The sequence below is a fragment of the Ornithorhynchus anatinus genome, chromosome 4 (genome assembly GCF_004115215.2).
Source record: "Ornithorhynchus anatinus isolate Pmale09 chromosome 4, mOrnAna1.pri.v4, whole genome shotgun sequence".
In the NCBI taxonomy this organism is placed as follows: Eukaryota; Metazoa; Chordata; class Mammalia; order Monotremata; family Ornithorhynchidae; genus Ornithorhynchus; species Ornithorhynchus anatinus.
Window position 1 is genome coordinate 24,968,266 of NC_041731.1, and position 19,663 is coordinate 24,987,928.

At 49.9% G+C, this 19,663-nt stretch overlaps 1 protein-coding gene across 2 annotated transcripts in view; it reads right to left on the reverse strand.

Moving 5' to 3' along the window:
- Positions 1-11,052: 11,052 nt before the first annotated feature.
- Positions 11,053-19,663, reverse strand: part of LRSAM1 (leucine rich repeat and sterile alpha motif containing 1) — a 39,990-nt gene continuing 31,379 nt past the window's right edge. For both annotated transcript variants that reach the window (XM_029062530.2, XM_029062529.2), the window contains exons 20-25: positions 16,569-16,664; positions 15,610-15,708; positions 14,162-14,293; positions 13,435-13,516; positions 13,034-13,182; positions 11,053-12,785 (exon numbers count right to left, since the gene is read on the reverse strand). In XM_029062530.2, the coding sequence (XP_028918363.1) occupies positions 12,660-12,785; positions 13,034-13,182; positions 13,435-13,516; positions 14,162-14,293; positions 15,610-15,708; positions 16,569-16,664 (684 nt within the window). In that variant the 3' untranslated portion in view covers positions 11,053-12,659. The remainder of the gene's footprint in view (positions 12,786-13,033; positions 13,183-13,434; positions 13,517-14,161; positions 14,294-15,609; positions 15,709-16,568; positions 16,665-19,663) is intronic.

Here is a 19,663-nt window from a genome sequence, read left to right on the forward strand (position 1 = left end):
GCCCATGGTCTGCTTCTGCCACAGAAAAGAAAGGTGTTGAAACCTGTCAGCTACCTGCTGCAGGGGAAGTCAGAAACTTCTTGTCTCTATGAGGGTGTGTTAATTATGGTATTTGACAAGTGCTTACTATGTGCTAAGCACTGTTCTAAGCACTGGGGTAGATACATGTTAATCAGGTTGGACAGTCCCTGTTCCACATGGGGCTCCAACTCTAAATCCCCATTTTACAGATGAGGTTACTGAGACCCAAAGGAAGTGAAATGACTTGACCAAGGTCACATAGCAGACATGTGGCAGAGCAGGGATTAGAACCCAGGTCCTTCTGACTCCCAGCCCTTACACTACGCACTAAGCCACGGCTTTGGGTTGTAACACCCCAGTGAGGCTACTGACCAAAATCCCTGCTTCCAGCCCCGGGCCCATACAGGAGTTTGCTCGACTTGTTGGGGGTCAGTGTATCCTGGGGTCCCCGGCCTCCAAAGCTCCTGCAGAAGAATTGCCTGGCTAAGGCATAGGGCATTCCTTTGAGAAATTGCCCACCCCCCATCTTGTGACTGAGGGCCTAACTGCGAGTGCTCATGGGAAGCAGCCGGGGCTGTGCCAGCCGCCCTGCTCTGGGCCAGGCTGATGGCTAGGCTCGGGGTGGGCTGGATCCCGGCCCCCCCACCTCCCCTCAGCAGAGGACCCCCCTCTGGGGGGGCTGGGGGGAAGGGCCTCAGCTCACAGGGTTCATGACCTTTTCCTCTATAGCTGCTGCAAAAAAAGCATTCACCTCTTCTCTCAGAGTTCACCTTTTAAATTGAACCACGGTCAGGATGTATGAATACATGGTCCAAGAGCAGAAGACCAGACCAGACTGGACCCACCTGCCACTGTCCCCTTGGTTCTGGACTTGGCCCTGAGCTGGGATATAGGTTCCTAAGTCTAGTCAAGGTGGCGGGGGCTGTAGTGGGGACTGTCCTGAGCTGCCGGGGGCTTACCTTCTCTCCCTCCTGAGTGAGAGCTGAGTGAGCCAGCCTGGACCGGAGAACCCTCTGCTGGGATCCGGGTAAGGGTGTGTGAGAGGCTGACCTGTGATCTGTTCTTCCTGGAGCCCAGGGGGTGGGGCAGGGTCAGGTGGAGGAGCAAGTGCTCAGTCAGTCATCATATTTATTGAGCACTTACTGTGTGCACAGTACTGTACTAAGCGCTTGGGGAGTTTGCTTCCGCGCTATCTGAGCTAAGGGCTCTAATCCCTGAACGTAGTGGGAACTCCAAGCTTTGACCATTCCTTCTTGTCCAGTTAAGGAAAGAGAACCACAAGCACCTGCACAGTCTGGTGGCCCAATATACTCCAGCTACACTGGGCAAGGCCTCTTTATCCTCAGCTGCCCGAGTCAGATGTTTGGGAAATGTTTGGCCTTACAGGCTTTTTTCCTTTGAGGTGTTCCTAGGAAATGGTGCCCTCTGCCTTTCAAAGTCTCCCTCGTCCTTTTCTCCCGACGCTTTCCAAATCCATCCGAATTACGGTCCCCACCCGAATTACGGTCCCAAACTCAGGCCCCTCCCTCTGCCCTCAGGTCACATAATGGGGGAGGATGAGAAGAATCTGGATGGAGAAATGAACTGGTTATCCTAGGAGGGCTGCACCCCTGGGCAGCGGATGCCGGGGGAGGGAAAAGGAGGGGAGGGTGCCAGGGCTTGTGTTCACACCTGCCCGGAGGTGGGGCAGCAAAGGGAAAAGGTCTTAACGTTGGGTGGGGCTGAGACAGGCCTGGGCCCCGGCACTAAGATTCCAGTGTGGGTTGGTAGAGCTGGAGCAGCAGGGCCATCCAGAGGCTGAGCCGAGCCAAGGAAGTAGGCTGGCAGCACTTATGCCATCAGTGGCTGGGGACTCTGGTGACTCAGCCCGGCAGCCAGAAATCACCTCCTGTCCTTGCCTTGGGCAGAAGCACACCTGGGCCTGTCCGGGAAAGGTGATTCTACAGGACTTCCTCCAGCAGCCCTGCCCAGTCAACATTTCTGAGAAATTCCTTTTCAGAGCAGTCTCAGTCCCCGACAAGTCAGGTGAGTCCATTTCCTGTTCTAACTGCAGTTGATGAAGTCTAACTTGTTCTCCCCGTCATAGTCTTAGGCACCATTAAGCAAGCCTGCCATCTTCTCCACCCAGGATGGGCTGTGCCACTGACTTTGGCCTTTTCCCCAGGGCTAAGACCTTCAACCCTACTATAGCAGGGAGGGCTGGGCTCCAGTGAAGAGCCCTTAGTTTCACTGTGTGAGTTCTGGGCAGTGAGTGGGCCAGAACCAGGATTCTGCCCCTGCCCTACCTGCACTGGAGAGGTATGTGCGTTCTTTGGTTGGGGCAGGAGGAAAGGTGGGGGGTGGAGTGAGTGAGTGAGTGAGAGAGAGAGAGAGAGAGAGTGTGTGTGTGTGTGTGTGTGAGTGTGTGAGAGATTAGAGAAGCAGCATGGCCAAGTGAATACAGCACAGGTCTGGCAGCCAGAAGGACTTGAGTTCTAATCCCTGCTCTGCCACTTGTCTGCTGTGTGCTGTTGTGTGACCATAGGCAAGTCACTTAATTTCTCTGTGCCTCAGTTACATCATCTGTAAAATGGGGATTAAGACTGTGAGCCTATATGGATACAATAGAACAGATCTAGGCCTTCAAACAGTGCTGGATGTAGTAAGGTTTCACACATACCATCCTTATTATTATTATTATTATTTATTATTATTTTGTGCAGGGCTAGGGTAGCAGGCTGAGATGGTAGCAGGAAAGGCACTAACTCAGTTAAGCACAAGCACTTTATGCAAAATGCATACCAAATGGGCACTCAAATACTCTCACAATTCTATTCTTCCTGATACTATTACTGCTGCAGAGGTGAGCAGCTCTGAGAAAAAGAAACTTGATTCCAACTGCAGTAGGAGGGATTTAGTTTAGAAACAGGGTCTCGATCGGTCTGCGAAAGTGTGTCTGGTGCTGCCCCCAACCAAAGGGATGGACCAGATGATCCCCACTGGGCCTGGTGGAGCATGTCTAGTCAGCTCATCTTCCCCACTGAGAAGCTCTGCGGCCTAGTGGAAAGAGCCCAGGCCTGGAAGTCAGGGGATCTGAATTCTAGTCCCAGCTTGGCCACTTGTCTGCTGTGTGAACTTGGCAAGTCCCTTAATTTCTCAGTGCTTCTGTTTCCCTCATGTGAAATTGGGATTCCATATTCGTTGTCCCTTCTCCTTAGAGGGTGAGCCCCTGGTGAGACAGGGACTGTGTCTGACCTGATTAGCTTGAATCTACCCCAGTGCTTAGTTTAGTGCCAGGCACACAGTATGCATTTAAGAAATACGATTATTGTCGCCAAGCATCCCACAGTGGGGAGACAGCCATTAAATCTCATCCCACCACCCAAAAACCAGGCAGCAGGACCCCCAAAGCTCCCCCTTGCATCCAGGGGAGTCTAGCATGGAGTCAAAATCAGTTGTAAGAGCAGGAGACTGGAGCCAGCACCCCTCCTTTGCAGCTGCCATCATGCTGACTGCCACTGCTTCTGCAGACACTTCCACTTTAGCCTGCTCCCCTCCCTGGTCAGGAGGTCAGCCGCAGCCCTATCAGAAACTGCTGTGGTGCAGCCCATGGCTGCGGTATAAGCGGGGCAGCCCTGGGGCAGGCCATCCCTCACCTGCCCGCACTGACCTCCACCATCTCTTCCTCTGCCCAGGATGCCATCTGGTGAGAGCCCAAGCCAGGGAAAGGGTAATTGTAACCCAAGGTCTCCGGGTTCAGATGATGACTCTGGAAGCCGTTCCCAGATACTTCTGGACTCACCTCAGGAGACATGGAGGGCCGCCTCTGGAGGTTCCGGCAACTCCAGCAGAGGCAGATGAGAAGCAGTGCGGCCTAGTGGATGGAGCACAGGCCTGGGAGTCAGAAGGACCAGTGTTCTAATCTCAGCTCTGCCACTTGTCTTCTGGCTGACCATGGGCAACTCACTTATCTTCTCAGTGCCTCAGTTATCTCATCTGTAAAATAGGGATTAAGACTGTGAGCCACATGTGGGACAGGGACTGTTTCCAACCTGATTAGCTTGTATCTCCTCCAATGCTTACCACAGTGCTTGACACATAGAAAGTGCTTAAAAAAAACAACAGAACAAAAAACCTTTGTCTTTCCCATGGCCCCAGGGAGACTGGTTCCTCTCCAGAACAGGTGTCCTGGTGAAGATGGCACCAGAGAAAGAGGCCCACCCTTGAGATAGGAGCAGAAGAGTAGAGAGGTGGGCAGGTGAGATCATCTGCTACATCCACCCACTTTCAGAGAGTGAGGGCCTCAGGGGCTGACTTCTGACATCGCTGACATTTCGCTGTCTGCTCTGGATGCGTGTGACACCATTTTATCCACCTGTTGCAGGGTGTCATACTGAAGCCAATCAAACCCCCCAACTTAGAATACTTTTCCAGGGAGATCCCTGAACTCCTTCTGGCTCCATAGCCATGGTTTTGACCCCTCACAGATCTTTATTTTTCTTATTGTATTTGTTAAGCGCTGACTGTGTACCAAGCACTATTGTAAGTACTGGGTAGAGACAAGATAATCAGGTTGGACACAGTCTCCACCCCACACAGAGCTCAAAGTCTAAATCAGAAGGAGGAGGATTTAATCCCCATTTTAACCAATGAGGTAATGGAGGCAGAGAAGTTAAATAACTTTCCCACGGTTACACAGCAGATGAGTGGCAGTGCCAGGACTAGAACCCAAATCCTCTCAATCCCAGGCCCGGGCTCTTCCCATTAAGCCATGGTGCCCTTTTTTTTAATGGTATTTACTAAGCATTAACTATGTGCCAGGCACTGTACTAAGTGCTGGGGTAAATACAAGCTAATCAGGTTGGAAACAGCCCTTGTCCCTCATAGGACTCACGATCTTAATTCCCATTTTACAGAGGAGGTAACTGGGCACAGAGAAGTTAAGTGACTTTCCCCAGGTCACACAAGAGATGAGTGGCAGAGCTAGGATTAAAAAAAATAAATAAATGTTGGTATTTGTTAAGCACTTACTATGTGCAGAGCACTGTTCTAAGCGCTGGGGTAGATACAGGGTAATCAGGTTGTCCCACGTAAGGCTCACAGTCTTCATCCCCATTTTACAGATGAGGGAACTGAGGCACAGAGAAGTTAAGTGACTTGCCCACAGTCAAACAGCTGACAAGTGGCAGAGCCAGGATTCGAACCCATGACATCTGACTCCCAAGCCCGGGCTCTTTCCACTGAGCCACGCTGCTCCAAGCCCAGGCTCTTTCCATTAAGCTGCCACTTGTCAGCTGGGTGACTTGGGGCAACTCACAACTTCTCTGTGCTCAGTTACATCATCTATAAAATGGGGATTAAGACTGAGATCTCCATTTGGGACAACCTAATTACCTTGTATCTACCCCAGCACTTAGAACAGTACTTGGCACATAGTAAGCGCTTAACAAATGCCATCAACGCTATTATTATTATTATTATGCTGCTTTTTTATGGTATTTGCTAAGCACTTACTCTGTGCCAGGCACTGTATTAAGTGCTGGGGTAAATTCAAGCTAATCAGGCTGGTTGCCTGTCCCTGTCCCATATAGAACTCATGCTCTTAATTCCCACTTTACAGATGAGTTAACTGGGGCACAGAGAAGTTAAGTGACTTTCCCAAGGACACACAGTATACAAGAGCCAGGATTAGAACCCAGGTTCTTCTGACTCCCAGGCCTGCACTCTATCCATTAAGCCATGCTTCTTCTCCGTGTTGCTTCGTAGGGCCTGGCGGGCAGAGGGGCACTTTCCAATTTTTAACCCCCACTGCCCCCTCTGGGGCGAGGGGGTAGGATGCACCTTGAGACAATTGCCTCATTTGCTTACCTCCTGCTTGGCTCAGTCCTGCTTGAGCCAAGCTTGGTAACCTTTGCTTCTCCAAAAGGTGAGAGTGAGAGAAGAGACGTAGTAGAAGAGCACTGTAGGAGATTCTGCAGCTGGTCCCCCGAAGGCACTGAGCTCGAGGGTCCTCAGACAGGTGGCTGCAGGATGGCGTTTATAGAAACAGGCCACTGTCTTGGGGGTCCGAAGCTATTAGATTTTGGGAAGCCCCAGAACACAAGTCTTTCCAAGTTTAAAACAAAATAATCATCATCTTGGCATCGAGGTGGTAACGTGCTATGGAGTTTGCCTTTTACCTAATATAAAGCCAAAGTGGGCGTATATTTCAGTGTTAAAATATAAAGAGTTTGAACTTAAAATATCTCACTTCTTTCCTTAGAACAAGCACACAGATCTAACAGAATGATAAGAGATGGCAGATGATTGATTTTATCATATGAGGGTTATGATTGGGAAGTTGTTTTAACAATATATTCTGATAAAGTAGATTTGTTTTACCCCAAACCTTAGTTCATATATTAGGTTAATGTTAATGGTATTTGTTAAGTGCTTACTATGTACCAGGCACTGTAAGTGCTGGGATAGATACAAGTCAATCAGGTTGGATACAGTCCCTGTCCCATATAGTGCTCATTGTCTTAATCCCCATTTTACAGATGAGGTAACTGAAGCACAGAGAAGTGAAGTGAGTTGTCTTAGGTCACACAGCAGACAAGTGGTGGAGCCAGGATTAGAACCGCAGGCCTGCTGACTCCCAGTCCCAAGCTCTATCCTCTAGGCTGCACTACTTCTCTGGTAGTGCCACTCGTGAGAAGGGACAGGGGCAAGCAGGGGATGGAGATTGAAGAAAATACCCCCAGGGATGTTTTATTTATACACGCATATATATTTTTCCATATATATAATCATAGATTTATTTTGCAGGGAATGGGGCAGGGCCCTTAGCGTAAGACTTTGGAATGCAGCCCTTAAAAGCCCCTGCATTAATCCGACCCTCGCAGGAAGCAAGTATGAAACACTAAGATGGCCACTGTAAGCACCATGATCCTGAGGCTCACCAAGCACAGGGGAGATGAATACTCCAAAGGGGAAAGGACAGGCATGCAAATGGACTGTGTTCCCAAGTCAGCCCCAGGGAGAGAATCACATCCACATCTGGCTGGCTTAATAGCGGCCCACAAAACACCAGACACAGGGCTGGGCGCATCCAGGCTACCCATCTCTACCTTCTCGGATGCCCGCCAGTCTGCTAACCATGATGTCTGCAGCTCTGGACATCTTTTTCAGTCCCTGTCCTGAGTGAGCAAGTAGATGAGAATCACAGTCCTGATGGACCAGGCCGGCCATGCGCTTGGCAATCAGGGGAGGCCGCTCTCGCCTGGGCCACAGGTGCGAGATGACAGGATCATTCTTCCTCTTGGTGTCTCAACTTTGCTAGAGCCTTGGACATCAGAGGAGGGGTGGGGAGGGAAAGCTCCCAGAACCAACCCTTCTAATCCAAAGCCAGAATCCCTGTTGCCTTCCCACTGCTCCTGTGTACACTGGCCCAGGGTTGAAAGCTTGTGGTCTTGGCAACCTTCCATGGCTGGACACCCTCAGGGCAACCCATTGAGTGAGGAGATGCTTTATAGGAATAATAATAATAATAATTACTATTATTATTATTATGGTATTTAAGTGCTTTCTATGTGCCAGGCATTGTACAAGCAAATCAGGTTGAATGCAGTCCCTGCCCCACATGGGGCTCAGTGTCAATCCCCATTTCACAGATGAGGTAACTGAGACCCAGAGATGTGAAGTGACTTGCCCAAGTTCAAACAGCAGACAAGTGGCAGAGGTGGGATTATTACCCATGACCTTCTGACTCCCAGGTCCATGCTCTATCCGCTACGCCATGCTGCTTGGGCCTCTCCGCTAAGTTTGTGCAGGAACCCCATGCTCGTTGTGGGCAGGGAATGTCTCTATTATATTGTATTGCACTCTCCCAAGCAACAAATGCCCAAATTCCATGGAATGGCGATGCTTGCTCTGGGTTCTGTTGGGCCCCTGACCAGCCATTCTAGAGGTGAGAAAAACACAGACCAGTTGTCTCCTTCATGAAGCCATGGTAGCCATTGGGTACTCTGTCAACACCATGGGGCAGAAGAGAGCCTGAAGGGAGAAAAACAGACCAGACCCTGGCTGGTACCGATCTGGGAACAGAAGAATGTTGGGGGAAATGGTGAGGGGCAGGGGTGCGCCCTCCATGCCAAATCCCCAGCTCCCACCCAGAGTGGGAAGGTGGGGAGAGGTGGTCCTTCTCAGGGACTCCACTGTGGACTTTCTTTCACTTGACCCCATTTCTGTTCTTTGAGGCCCAGGAGGAGTCCAAGGCCACCTGGTTCTGGGTGGCAAGAAAGGAAGAAGGTTAGCTAGAGTTCCACTCCCTCTTCTGAGATTGTCAGAGCCTCAGGTCTCTATTGCCCATTTCCAAAACCTCACTGGAGTCACTGGATGGAACAGTCCTGTTGGGGCCTCATCGTGAAGGGGAGGAGGGAGTGAGAGAAGAATCCTGTTTTGGGGCAAGAGTTAGGGGAAATGTTTGGCCAGTCAGTGAATAGTATTGACTGGGTGCTTACTGTGTGCAGAACACTATACTAAGCACTTGGGAGAGTACAATAGAACAGTATAACAGACATATTCCCTGTACACAACAAGCTTAAGGCCTGGGGGGAAACAAAGGTTAAGAGAAATAAAGAAAATTACAGATAAGTACATAAGTGCTGTGAGTCTGGGAGGGGGCAATAAATGGCCAGAGAAAACAATGTGCCCATTCACCCCTTTTCAGAGATGACTCCAGCTGATTGCTAACAGCACAGCTGGGCATCCTGCTGACTCTGGTTAAGCTGTTAACCCCGTGATGCCCTCCCTCCCAGATTGCCATTGAAAGACAGTTGCCAAGAGCATTCCCAGATATCCTACTGCCAACGAGCACGGGGATGCTGTGGATGGAGCCATCTTCTGGGCCCTTTAGAGAAAGGGAGAGGCTGAGGGATCACACAGGCTTTTCCTCATTCTATTTCTCACAGCCAGGATCTGACCCACACCATTCCTGAAAACACGTGACTCACTAAATCAAGACTTCCTGGTCTGGCTTGTTTTTGGCCGGTTCACTGGTTGAACTGGAGAACCCTTGAGAATCACTCGTGGCTTGAGTGGCTTCTAGGTCTCTGAAAGTCAGTGTCTTTGACTGGATAGATGCCCATAGAGCAGAGGGCTCTGGGGTGAGAACTTCACTCTCCGTTACTCTCCACTCCCACAACAAATGAGAGTGAAAACAGACGAAGACCCAGCCCAAACACAGCCCTCTGAGCTTCCAGAGAACGAGAGCCTTGGCAGTGGTGCCGAAGGGTGGACAGGGAAGTGTAAGGCTTGGGCAAAGATCAGATCCGGTGAGGTCATCGAGAGGCCTCAGTTAGTTCTTCTGTTACCTCATCTGTAAAATGGGGACTCTTAGCCCCATATGGAACAGAGACTGTGTCTAACCTGATTATTTTGTATTTACCCCAATGCTTAGTAGTGTCTGGCCCATAGTAAGTGCTTAACAAATACCATTTTTTGAAAAAAAGAAGAGAAAGCAGAGGGGAGAGGGATGTCTTCCCTGGGATTTCAGGACGGCCAGAGCCTGGTGCACAGCCTCCTGCTTGAGCCGCCTCCAACTCAAGGAGACAGCCTCTTGATCCTGTCAAGGAGTACCAGGGGAGCCAGGAGCCAAACACTAATTAAGGTGAGCATCTGACACTTCCCTTAACCCCCCCTTAAGGAACTTCCTGCAAGGCAATTTTTTGGCTGTGTCTCCCTATCTTCATTACTCATGTCTATTGCATGCCCAAGCTGAGCTTAGTTAGTTTTAAACCTTGGGAAATATACCTAGAAAAATGGAATAAAACAATCCCTGCCCCAGATCTCCCCGGGATGGGCAATGAGACATAGGAACAATAAGCTCTTGCCCAGTCAGCATTTTCACCAGGTTCTGCTTGGCAAGATTGCTCAGGGGGCCCAGATAAAAGGCAATACACAGCTTCCCCGAACCCATTTCAAAATCTCTGAAAGTGCTTCATCTACTTGTGTGGGGAAGAGGCTTTAAGTCACAATGGGGGGTGGGGGGCAGGCTATTCCCTCTCACCCACCGTTTCTCTCCCACTACATTTGACCCTTTACCCTCAATCCCTATTAGATTCTGTTCCCCAGTATCTCATGTGAGGCCAAGTCTGTCCCTCAGAGTTTGAGCTGGAAGGGGCCATGAGGGGTGCCTGGCACCCCTGCAAGGAGCTAGCATGTCATTGGACACACCAGGCTGTCCCACTTCATCCTGAGTTGATACTTCCCCCTCGTGGTCAGCCAGGTGCCTGGCGTAGTGAGCGGGCCAGTTGGGACGAGGGAGGCTGCAGCTGCTGCTTAGTTTCTGCCCTTTCGCCTGCCACCGCAGGCACCACAACTGAGCATGGGACCTGAGGCCAGAGGGGCTTCCAGCTCTCAGCTGGTGGGAGGATAATAATGATGATGGTATTTGTTAAACACTTACTATGTGCCAAGCACTGTTCTAAGCACTGGGGTAGATACAAGGTAATCAGGTTGCATCTTCATCCCCATTTTACAGGAGGTAAGTGAGGCACAGAGAAGTTATGTGACTTGCCCAAAGTCACACAGCTGAGAAGTGGCAGAGCTGGGATGAGAACCCATGACCTCTGAATCCCAAGTCCATGCTTTTTCCACTAAGCCACAGGGGTGTCTGGAACCCTGCAACTGTCCTGCCTGGAGGGGCCCCTTTATCCCAGGCTTGTGGTCACTCTATCCCTTCCCTGACCCTCCTATGAGAAAGAGGCCTCAAACCCTGCCAGGCAGTGGTTGAGGCTGCTTTCTCTAGGCCTACTGGGGTGGGGAGAGCCTGGCCCAGTCTCACTAGAGCCATCTGCTGTTGGTTGGTAGGTTGCTGGAACAGAAAAGGAAAACCATTCACCTTCGGCCCATATTGAGTGGAGCCTAGTGGACCCCCTGCCTCCATCTCCCTCCCTTGCCTCTCTTTCTCTCTCTCTCCTACCTCTGCCAGACTCACACCATGCTCCATTCCCAAGCCAGGCCCACCACATCCTGTGCCCTCTTCCCCACCACATACACACTCGGCATAGCCAAGGGAGGAGGATCAAAATTTATTTCTGTTTGGGTGGTTCCCCTTGCCCAAAATGCATGGAAAGGTTTCGTAGCCTGGCTAGGGGGAAGCAGAAGGGGAGGGAGATGATTACGGCCCTACAGGATGACAGATGGTGCCAGGCTGGGAGAAAAGCTTTCTGCCCAGAACTCCATTTGGGTCCTTAATAAGCCCCCTCAGCAGTGATGGGCCCAGGAGAAGAGCTCAGCTCAGACCCTGCCACTTCTGGTCAGTGCACCCAATGAAATGTTCACAGGCTGGATAACGGCCCCTGGAGGAACACCCCTGAACCACCTGGGTGCCCAGAAGAGCAAGGGCTGAGAGAACCCCAGTCTGCTCCCAAGTCAAGCCAATTCCTTGCCCGGGAAGTACTGCCACAACACTAGCTACTAGATGGAATTCCTTCTCATCTGGACCCTGCCCTGACTTTGACCTTTTGCCATTAGGCCCCTGGGCACCTTCCATCTGAGCAGTGACCACAGGGCCAGCTAGCTTCATCTGTAGTTGCTCTGAGTACCTGCAAGAGCCACTAGGCGCGGCCCTGGACCCAAATGGACTTAACCCCTCTCCTCCCTCTTGTCCACATTTTCCTTCCCCTCTTCCCCCCATCTCTTGGAAAGGGAGAACAATGACAAAGAGGAGAGAGGTCTTGCCTCATAGCATACAGGTCCCACAGCCTGGCCGCCAAGGCCCCCACAGAGGGTAGAGCCAGCCGGGATGACAGCAGCAGCACCAACCTGCTCCTTCTCCCTAACTGCTGCCCTACAAATGCTCTCCCTGCCCCATTCCCAAGCCTGGCGAGACTCAGGAGTGTTATTCTTTCCCTGCGCCATTTAGAAGCTAAGGCACTGACAGGAGAGGGTTGTGGCAAGGGTTGGCAGAGACTGGCAGAGAGAAAGCAGTACCAGACTTGTTCCATTAGGCCAGAAATTCTGATGGCAGAATGGACCCCACCCCAGCCTGCTTACTGCCCCTGGGAAGTACAGGGAGGGGGCATACAGCTCCTCAGAGCACAGAGTGGCAGGGCTCAGAGGGAGCCAGGAAACTCCAGCCCATCTTGTTTTGGTCAGGGGTGGGGGAGTGGAGTGGGCAAGAAGGAAGGAGGGGGGAATTGGTCGCAGGTGAGTAGTAGCCTCCCCCATGATTGGGTCAGCAGCACTTTAGGTGAGACCCCCAATTCATTGGGAATGAAAATCCCGGCCCTGTTCCTGCAGAACACAGCTCTCTGCTGCCACTACCAATGAGCCACTGCTCTGGGACTTCCACTTCTGGGTCCCAGCCCCTACCATCCAAGTGCAGCATATGGAAACGTTAGGCACACATGCTTTCTCTGGCAGAGGAGGGCTCAGAGATCAGATGCTATGCCGGAGCAGGACCGCACGCTATCCCATCCTGGCCTCGGATTCGGTGGGTTCAGAGCAGCCTTACGTTACCTAGGAAGTGAGCTGGATCTAGCTGCAGGGTCAGTACTCTATTCTGTGGGGAGCTCAATAAATACCGGGGCAGGGATGAAGATGAGGAGGGTGGCTGTGCTGGGCCCAGTGGGCGGGAGAGGTCTTCCTGCAGCCCAGGGGAGCTCGGGGTGGGCCTAGCCACTGTGGTAGAGGCGGATTCGCTGCACGATGTCCTGGCGGCACAGAGGACAGGTGCGCAGGGGCTCACAGCATAGCTGGCAGCAGCAGACATGGCCACAGTTTAAGAAGATCATCTGGGCCTGGAGAGAGAGGGAGAGAGAGAAAAGAAAAAGAGAAAAAGAGAGGGCTGCTGGTCAGGGCCCAGGGGGCAAAGCCCAGGGCAGGATCTGGGGTTCTGACATCCAAAGACTTCATCTTTAGCCCGCCCCACTATGGGGTCAAGAGGGTAGCCTGTGCAGAGGCTGGGGGAGAGGGAGGGAGTTGCGGCGCTTCCGTTCCCAGATTTAGGGGTGGAGAGACCCTACCCACCAGCCCAGCAAGCTCTTACCTCCCGCTCTAGGCACACCACACACTCGGAGGCTTGCGTGTCCAGCTGCTGGGGTGGAGCCGTAGGGGTCATCCCCACAGGAGGTTCCTCTTGTGAACCCCTTGGCTCTGGGGCACACGGAATCGCCACATCCTCAGACGCCAGCAACTCTGCGGGTCGCCATAAAGACAAGCTGAGAATCCTTGGGCCAAGAACACTTGACTCACCTCCCTGCCCTCTGGAGGGATAACGGACCAGCAGCTGAGAGCCCAGTCACTGAGGGGCCCGGATTCGTGGCCTGGAGGGTCCAAGCAGCATTCGGGTCAGGTCCGAAGAGTTCGATAGTATTGGGTGGTGAGACTACAGTAGGAACTGCTTGCCAGGGGTGAAAGGGGGAAGGATGATGAAGGGAGATGTGGTACCTGGTAGTGTTTTAGCCACAGCCAGCAGCTCCTGGGCTCTCCTGAGGATTGCGTGCTGCAGACCAGTTTCAGAAATGCCCATCTGCCACACAAGGAGCAGCTGATGAAATCCCAAAGAACTGAGGCGGCCACGAAGGAGATAGAGGGGGAAGGGGACCTTTTGGCAGGACGGGGGTCCCCTCCCCTCTGAACACACACAGATGGACTTCTCTAAGTCCCTGTTTCCACTGCTTTGGCAGGAGGACGGGGGGCTCCCACCTTGCCTCACTCAGGGGTGCCCTGGGTAACAGGAGTGGCCCAAGAGGGCCTTGAGGAGCCACCTGGGGACCAAACAGGGAAGAGCAGCTAAAACTATACACAAAGCACCGGGCATTCAGACCACGCCTCCGATCTGCTGTTCCTCCGGCCATCTGCTTCGGTTTCCACGGGAACCAGTAAACCTTTTGCAGGCAGACATGGGGATTCTCTGCCCATAGGGGTGGGAGCCCAGGGAACTGGTACCTGCACAGGTGGGACCAACGCCTGTGTTCTGGTCCAAATTAAATTTTGGGAACCTAATGATTTTGGAAAAGTATTTCTAAGGCAATTCCAAACCCGCCCCATCCCAGGACCCGCGCCTCTCAAAAATCATGACGAAGCCTGAGCAGGAAGCTCCCACAGACCAAAATGGATCGGACTGGACCAATTTGGCTGCTCACCCTTTCCTCTCCCTGCTCACGCTTCCTACCTTGGCCAGGTCGCCGGGGCTCATGCGGCTCAGTGTGTCCAACGAGATACGGTGGTGGGCAAAGATGGGCAGGTACTGCTCGCCTGACAGGTCTACCAGCAGGTTCACCAGTTGCTGCTCCAAGCCCTCTTCCTGCCACATATGATCATCAGTCAGCACCCAGGGCCCCTTGTACTGACCCTACCTGAGGCTTTGACAAGGGTGAGTCAGGAAGACTCTTTTGGGGAAGGGGGAGAGAACAGCTTTCACTGACCTCCCGATCCCGATCCGAGTTGGAGTTGGCAAAATACCATTTTATTCATTCATTCATTCATTCAATTTTAGAAAGGTGTAGGATCAGTTGGGCCTTTAGGATGGCACTTTTGGGGGCTTTCCTTCAAAACTCTTAGAAGACAGGCATTCAGGCCAGAGAATGTAACGTTACTGTGGGCAGGGATCGAGTCTACCAACTACTACATTGTACTCTCCCAAGTGCTTGGCACCCAGAAACAGCATGGCCTGGTGGAAAGAATATAGGCCTAAGAGTCAGAGGATCTGGGTTCTAATCCCAGTTCCATGATTTGCCTGTGGTGGGATCTTGGGCTTAACTTCTCTGTGCCTTAGTTGCCTCATTTGTAAAATGGGAAACCCAAGCACTTTGTACAGTGCTCTGCATATAGTAAGCACTCAATCATTACGATTGGTTACTCCCTCTTACTTAAGACTGTGAACCCCATGTTGAACAGGGACTGTGCCCAACCTGATTACCTTGTAGCTACCTACTGCTTAGTGCAGGGCCTGGCACACAATCAGCACTTAAAAAAAAAAACAAAACCCTAGCAATCCAGCCTAAGCACCAGCAGGGTTACCTTTCCTTCACCGAATAGCAGGACCCCAAGGCCTTCAATCAGCAGTAGGAGAGTTTTATGTGTCATAAAAAAGAAAAGTCACTTTTTGGGCCAAGAAGGGGCAAAGCATTGCTGGTGATTCATTCTTCACAGCAGTTATGAAAATCAGACCACGGGACCAGGGGAGAATCAGGTGGGAATCAGGTGGTAGACTAGAGTCAAATGGAGTCTGCTGGGAAACACTAGTCAATTTGCTTGAGACAAAAAATCGCCTAATCAAATGAAGAGCTGCAGGGGAGCAGTGACTGTGAGGGCTAAGCTTGACAGAGAGAAAGGGCCAGCACTGTCGGTGAGGGAAGTGGAATTTCTGAAAGTGATTTGCCAGGTTGTCTCATACGGCAGAGGAGCTTCCAGATATAACTAAACTCTGGTTTAGTTCAGCGGGGATACTAAGACCTGATCCTAAACCAATTACAGTCTCAGGATTCAGCCCGGAGACAGAAAAGTTTTGCCAACTTTCAAAGGGGTTGTTGAAACCAGAAGAAAGTGGCCAGGGGAAGCCAAACTCTCCATTCTCTTAGCCTGAATTGCCTAACTGCCTTCGTCCCTTTTCTTTCTTACCTGCAGCTTCAGGGACAAGGGCTTCTGGTCCAACAGGCGCTGATATTGTATCAGCCAGTAGTTTTCCTGCTTCGTTTCACTTTTTGCCTCCAATTCCAACTACCAGGAAAGAAACAATCTACATTAGTTTGGAGTCAGGAAACAGCACTGTCTTCAAGAGAAAAGCACTATGGAATGTTAAAAACCTGTGCAGGATTTCTGTGAGGAATGTAAGTCTGAAAAAGATTTGCAAACTCGACCTACTTGGAGCTAGGGTGGGGACCTAAAGCCTGAAATCCTAAGAAAGTCAGGTGATTCCCACCTCCAGAGAGGATAACTAGCCTCCCTTGAGCTCAGCTCTACCACAAGTCCCAACACCAGAAGGGACAACCAGGCATGTGCCATCATATCACCCCCCTCTAAATGAGGTTGGGGTGCCTCCCAGCCCCATCAGATGCTGGACTGGACCCAGTCACAGTATGCTGGGGATCAACTTAATAGAGCCCCAAATTTTAATCCCTAATAGGACTCCAACATCTACTGAATCTCAAATACAGGAGATTTTTCACTCAAGGATAACATATACTAGCAGAAACATAGATCCACTTCAAATTTCTGGAGAAGATAGCACCATTCTGGGAATGTAGAATAAAAACTGGAAATCAGGGTTTAGTTTCATTTTTGAAAAACAATCTGTGGCAGGAAAGAAAAAATGAAGCCTCCAGGCAATTTCTTTCTTCCAAACAATCATTTCAGATAGGTGGGTGTCCAACCTACAGGAAACCCTGCACCTGCTTTACTCCTAGCGGCAGAGCTTGACTACTGCCTCAGGACACAGCAGCAATCAGCTCTGGCTCCTGCTAAAATCTGTGCCCTTGATCCCCAAAATTTCAATTTTGGGCAGTGAGTACAGTTTTCTGCACATAGAACATGCTCAGTAAATACCACTGGCTTTCTTGACAACCCAATCAGTCATTTACCAAGATTTCTTGCAGCTCCTCTTCTCGTTGCTTTTTCTCTTTGAGCAGTTGCTGCAGCAGGTTGCTGAGGGCACGACGTTGTTCTGAAATCACCTCCTACAACACAAATCCCCCTCGATTTTCAGGCTGCAGTCAGAAATCCTAGGCTCTTACCTGTCTTTCTGTCCCTGCCGTAGCAAGGTCAGAGTTCCCCACTTGCACCCTGTGGTGGTTGGGAGACCTCTAGGAGCAAGTCAGAACCCTCCCCTGGTGCTTACTGATAGAGAGTTCCTCAAGAGCCCTTTCCAAGCATGGGGGAGACTACCCATGCTCAGGCACTTTGGACGCTTCCCTGGAAGACCTCCCTTTAACCCCCTATCCTAAGATGAAAAGAGAATGTGGACTTCAACTCTACTGAACTCTTCTAAGCCCTTCATATAACATTCTGCTCACAGTTAGTGCTAAATGCAAGTCAGAAAGAACCGATCTGATTTCAGGTGAAGTTCCCCCTCAGTTCTTCGGCAGAGTTGAGCTTCACCTTCTTCAAGGTAAGGCCTGGGAACAAGTTTCTGATGGTTCAGTGCCTAGGAAGGGGTTGGTGGGGCCACTTCCCTTCCTTTTGGCTGCCACTCCCAGAGTAGGGAATGTAGGGAAATGCCAGAGAATGCCAAACCTTCAGGGCAGCAATAATCATTTTCATTCAATAGGCTGCACAGATTCTGGCCATATGCAAATTAGATGGAAGCCCTCTACAAATCCTGCTGAGGCCTTCCTATTTCATACCTCTGCCTCAGTAGGGCCACCCAGTAGTCAACAATTGATCTAAATGTGAAAAATCAAACCATCATGATCCATCTGTGATGAGAAACACACTCAAACAGTTACACGTAGCAAGCAAGACTACAAAAATGGCCCCAATCTCTTCCTCGAGCACTTTTAATTGGCACAATTGGCTTAACTAAGCCTCAGAGGTCAGCTTGCTTAAGAAGCATTGACTTTCAAACTGTTCCAGGCACCCCTTCAGCAATCCACTTCCACAGGAACAAACAGGTCAGGGAGACAAGGTTAAAGGCAGAAAGGTGAGGTAGCAGTCTACCGCTTCCTCTATTGGAGGAAGGACAGAAGAACATAAGGAATACCAAACGGGGCTAGGGGGATAGTGCAAAGGTCCATCCAGTTCAGTATTCTATCTCCAACACGGCCAATATACAGTATTAAGAAGGACAACGGAATCATGACCTTCGTGACATTCACCCTCATGTTTTGGACGTACTCATATCCCTAATTTTTTCCTCGATTAGCTCTTTGTAGATATAGTGTCCATCCTTCTACTTAACTGTCACCAGCCTTCTAACATCTGTAACTTCTCTCTCTAACATCTCTTCCATTCCTGCTAGTAACCCATTATGGACTTGGTCCATGAAGTTATTCAATGCTTCTTGAACCTACCAGCACAACTTACTGTGGGAACGCAAATTCCAGATGCTTACCATATGCTGGTGAAGAAGTCTTTTTTTTTAACTTGTTCTGAAGCTACAAGCTTCAGTAGCTGTCCACTCATTTTAGTGGTGTGTTATTTGGTGAAAAACAATTATACTCTCCCCCCCACCCCCTTTCAGGAATTTGATAGTTTCAATCGGGCCCTCTCGCAGTTTCTACCCACTTGTTTCAAAAAATGCCAGAAGTCTTTCTGCCAATAGATTGGGTTTCCTTAGTGCTCAGTGATCTTAATCTTAAATTACAGATTCTAACAATTTACCCCCGGTTGACATAAGACTCACCCATTTATTATTCTCAGGGACTCATCTGGAACTCTTTCTGTAAATTGGAGTTATACTGATGACCCATCAGTACTCCACTTCAGTAGTACCCACCTTTGCCTCCCTGAATCCCACAGCATTTATATACATATCCATAATTTATTTAAAGACTGTCTCCTCATCTAGACTGCAAGGTCACTGGGGCTAGGGAATCTACCAACTCTGTTATACTTTACTCTCCCAGGTCCTTAGTACAGTGCTCTGCATGCAGTAAGAGCTCAGTAAATACCACTGATTGATTGCTAGGAGTTCCACAACTTCCCTTCAAATTCCTTTGTAACTCTAGGCTGGATGCCATTTAGATGTGATGATTTCTGAATATTTAGTTTATCAACTTGTTTCAAATTATCTGATGTGTTTGCCATGATTCAATCTAGTTCCTCTGATCTGCCTGGTAATAAAACCATCATGGTTCTGAGAACCTACCCAAACTCTTCCTCAGTAAAGACCAGACTAAAAAATTTGCTTGTGCTCCCAGCTGGGTCCTTTTCATCCCAGAGTGTTCCTTACATCTCTTGACTATTAAAGGGGCCCACTAACTCCCTGCCAGCTTCCTGCTTTTGGTAGATTTGAAAAACGTTTCATCTTTAACTCTGGCATCCCTTGCAAGGAACTCATCAAACTCCTTTTTTGGCCTGCAACTTCCTGTGCTCTTGACCCTCCACTCTTTATGGGCTTTCCTGTTCTTACTCGAGAATGTTTTCCATTTATCAAAGGGTGATTTTTTTTTCCTTTTTCCCCTCTGATGCTCTCTGATTTTTCAGTTAAACAATCAAACAGAAAGTCAGCTTGGCTGTTTTGGGTCTGCAGTACCCCATCAGCCCAAGCGCCCAGAATGGAATTTAAAAAAAAAATTACCCTCCAGGTACTTTGTGGTTTACATCTGTTTCACCAATCCCTTGCAACTTTTTCCCAATTTAAGGTTTACATTCTTCCTTAGTTTCCTTTTATGAAACAGAATATCCTTGTACTGTTTACTTAGCACTCCCAATCCAACCCCACAGAATTTACATACATATCTTTAAATTACATATTATAAATTATTTATTCATATAAATGTCCATCTCCCCCTCTAAACTCATTGCTTGCTATTGTCTGGGAACATTGTACTGTATTGTAATCTGTTGTATTGTGCACTCCCAAGTGCCTAGTACAATGCTGTGCACATGGCAGGCACTTAGTAAATCAACCACTGATTGATTGATTTCTGGGTTTTTTTGGCCTTCCCTCCCACCAAGGGAATTACACTGAATAAAACTATGGCCTCTACTGCGGAGTGGCTCTCTAACAACCCAT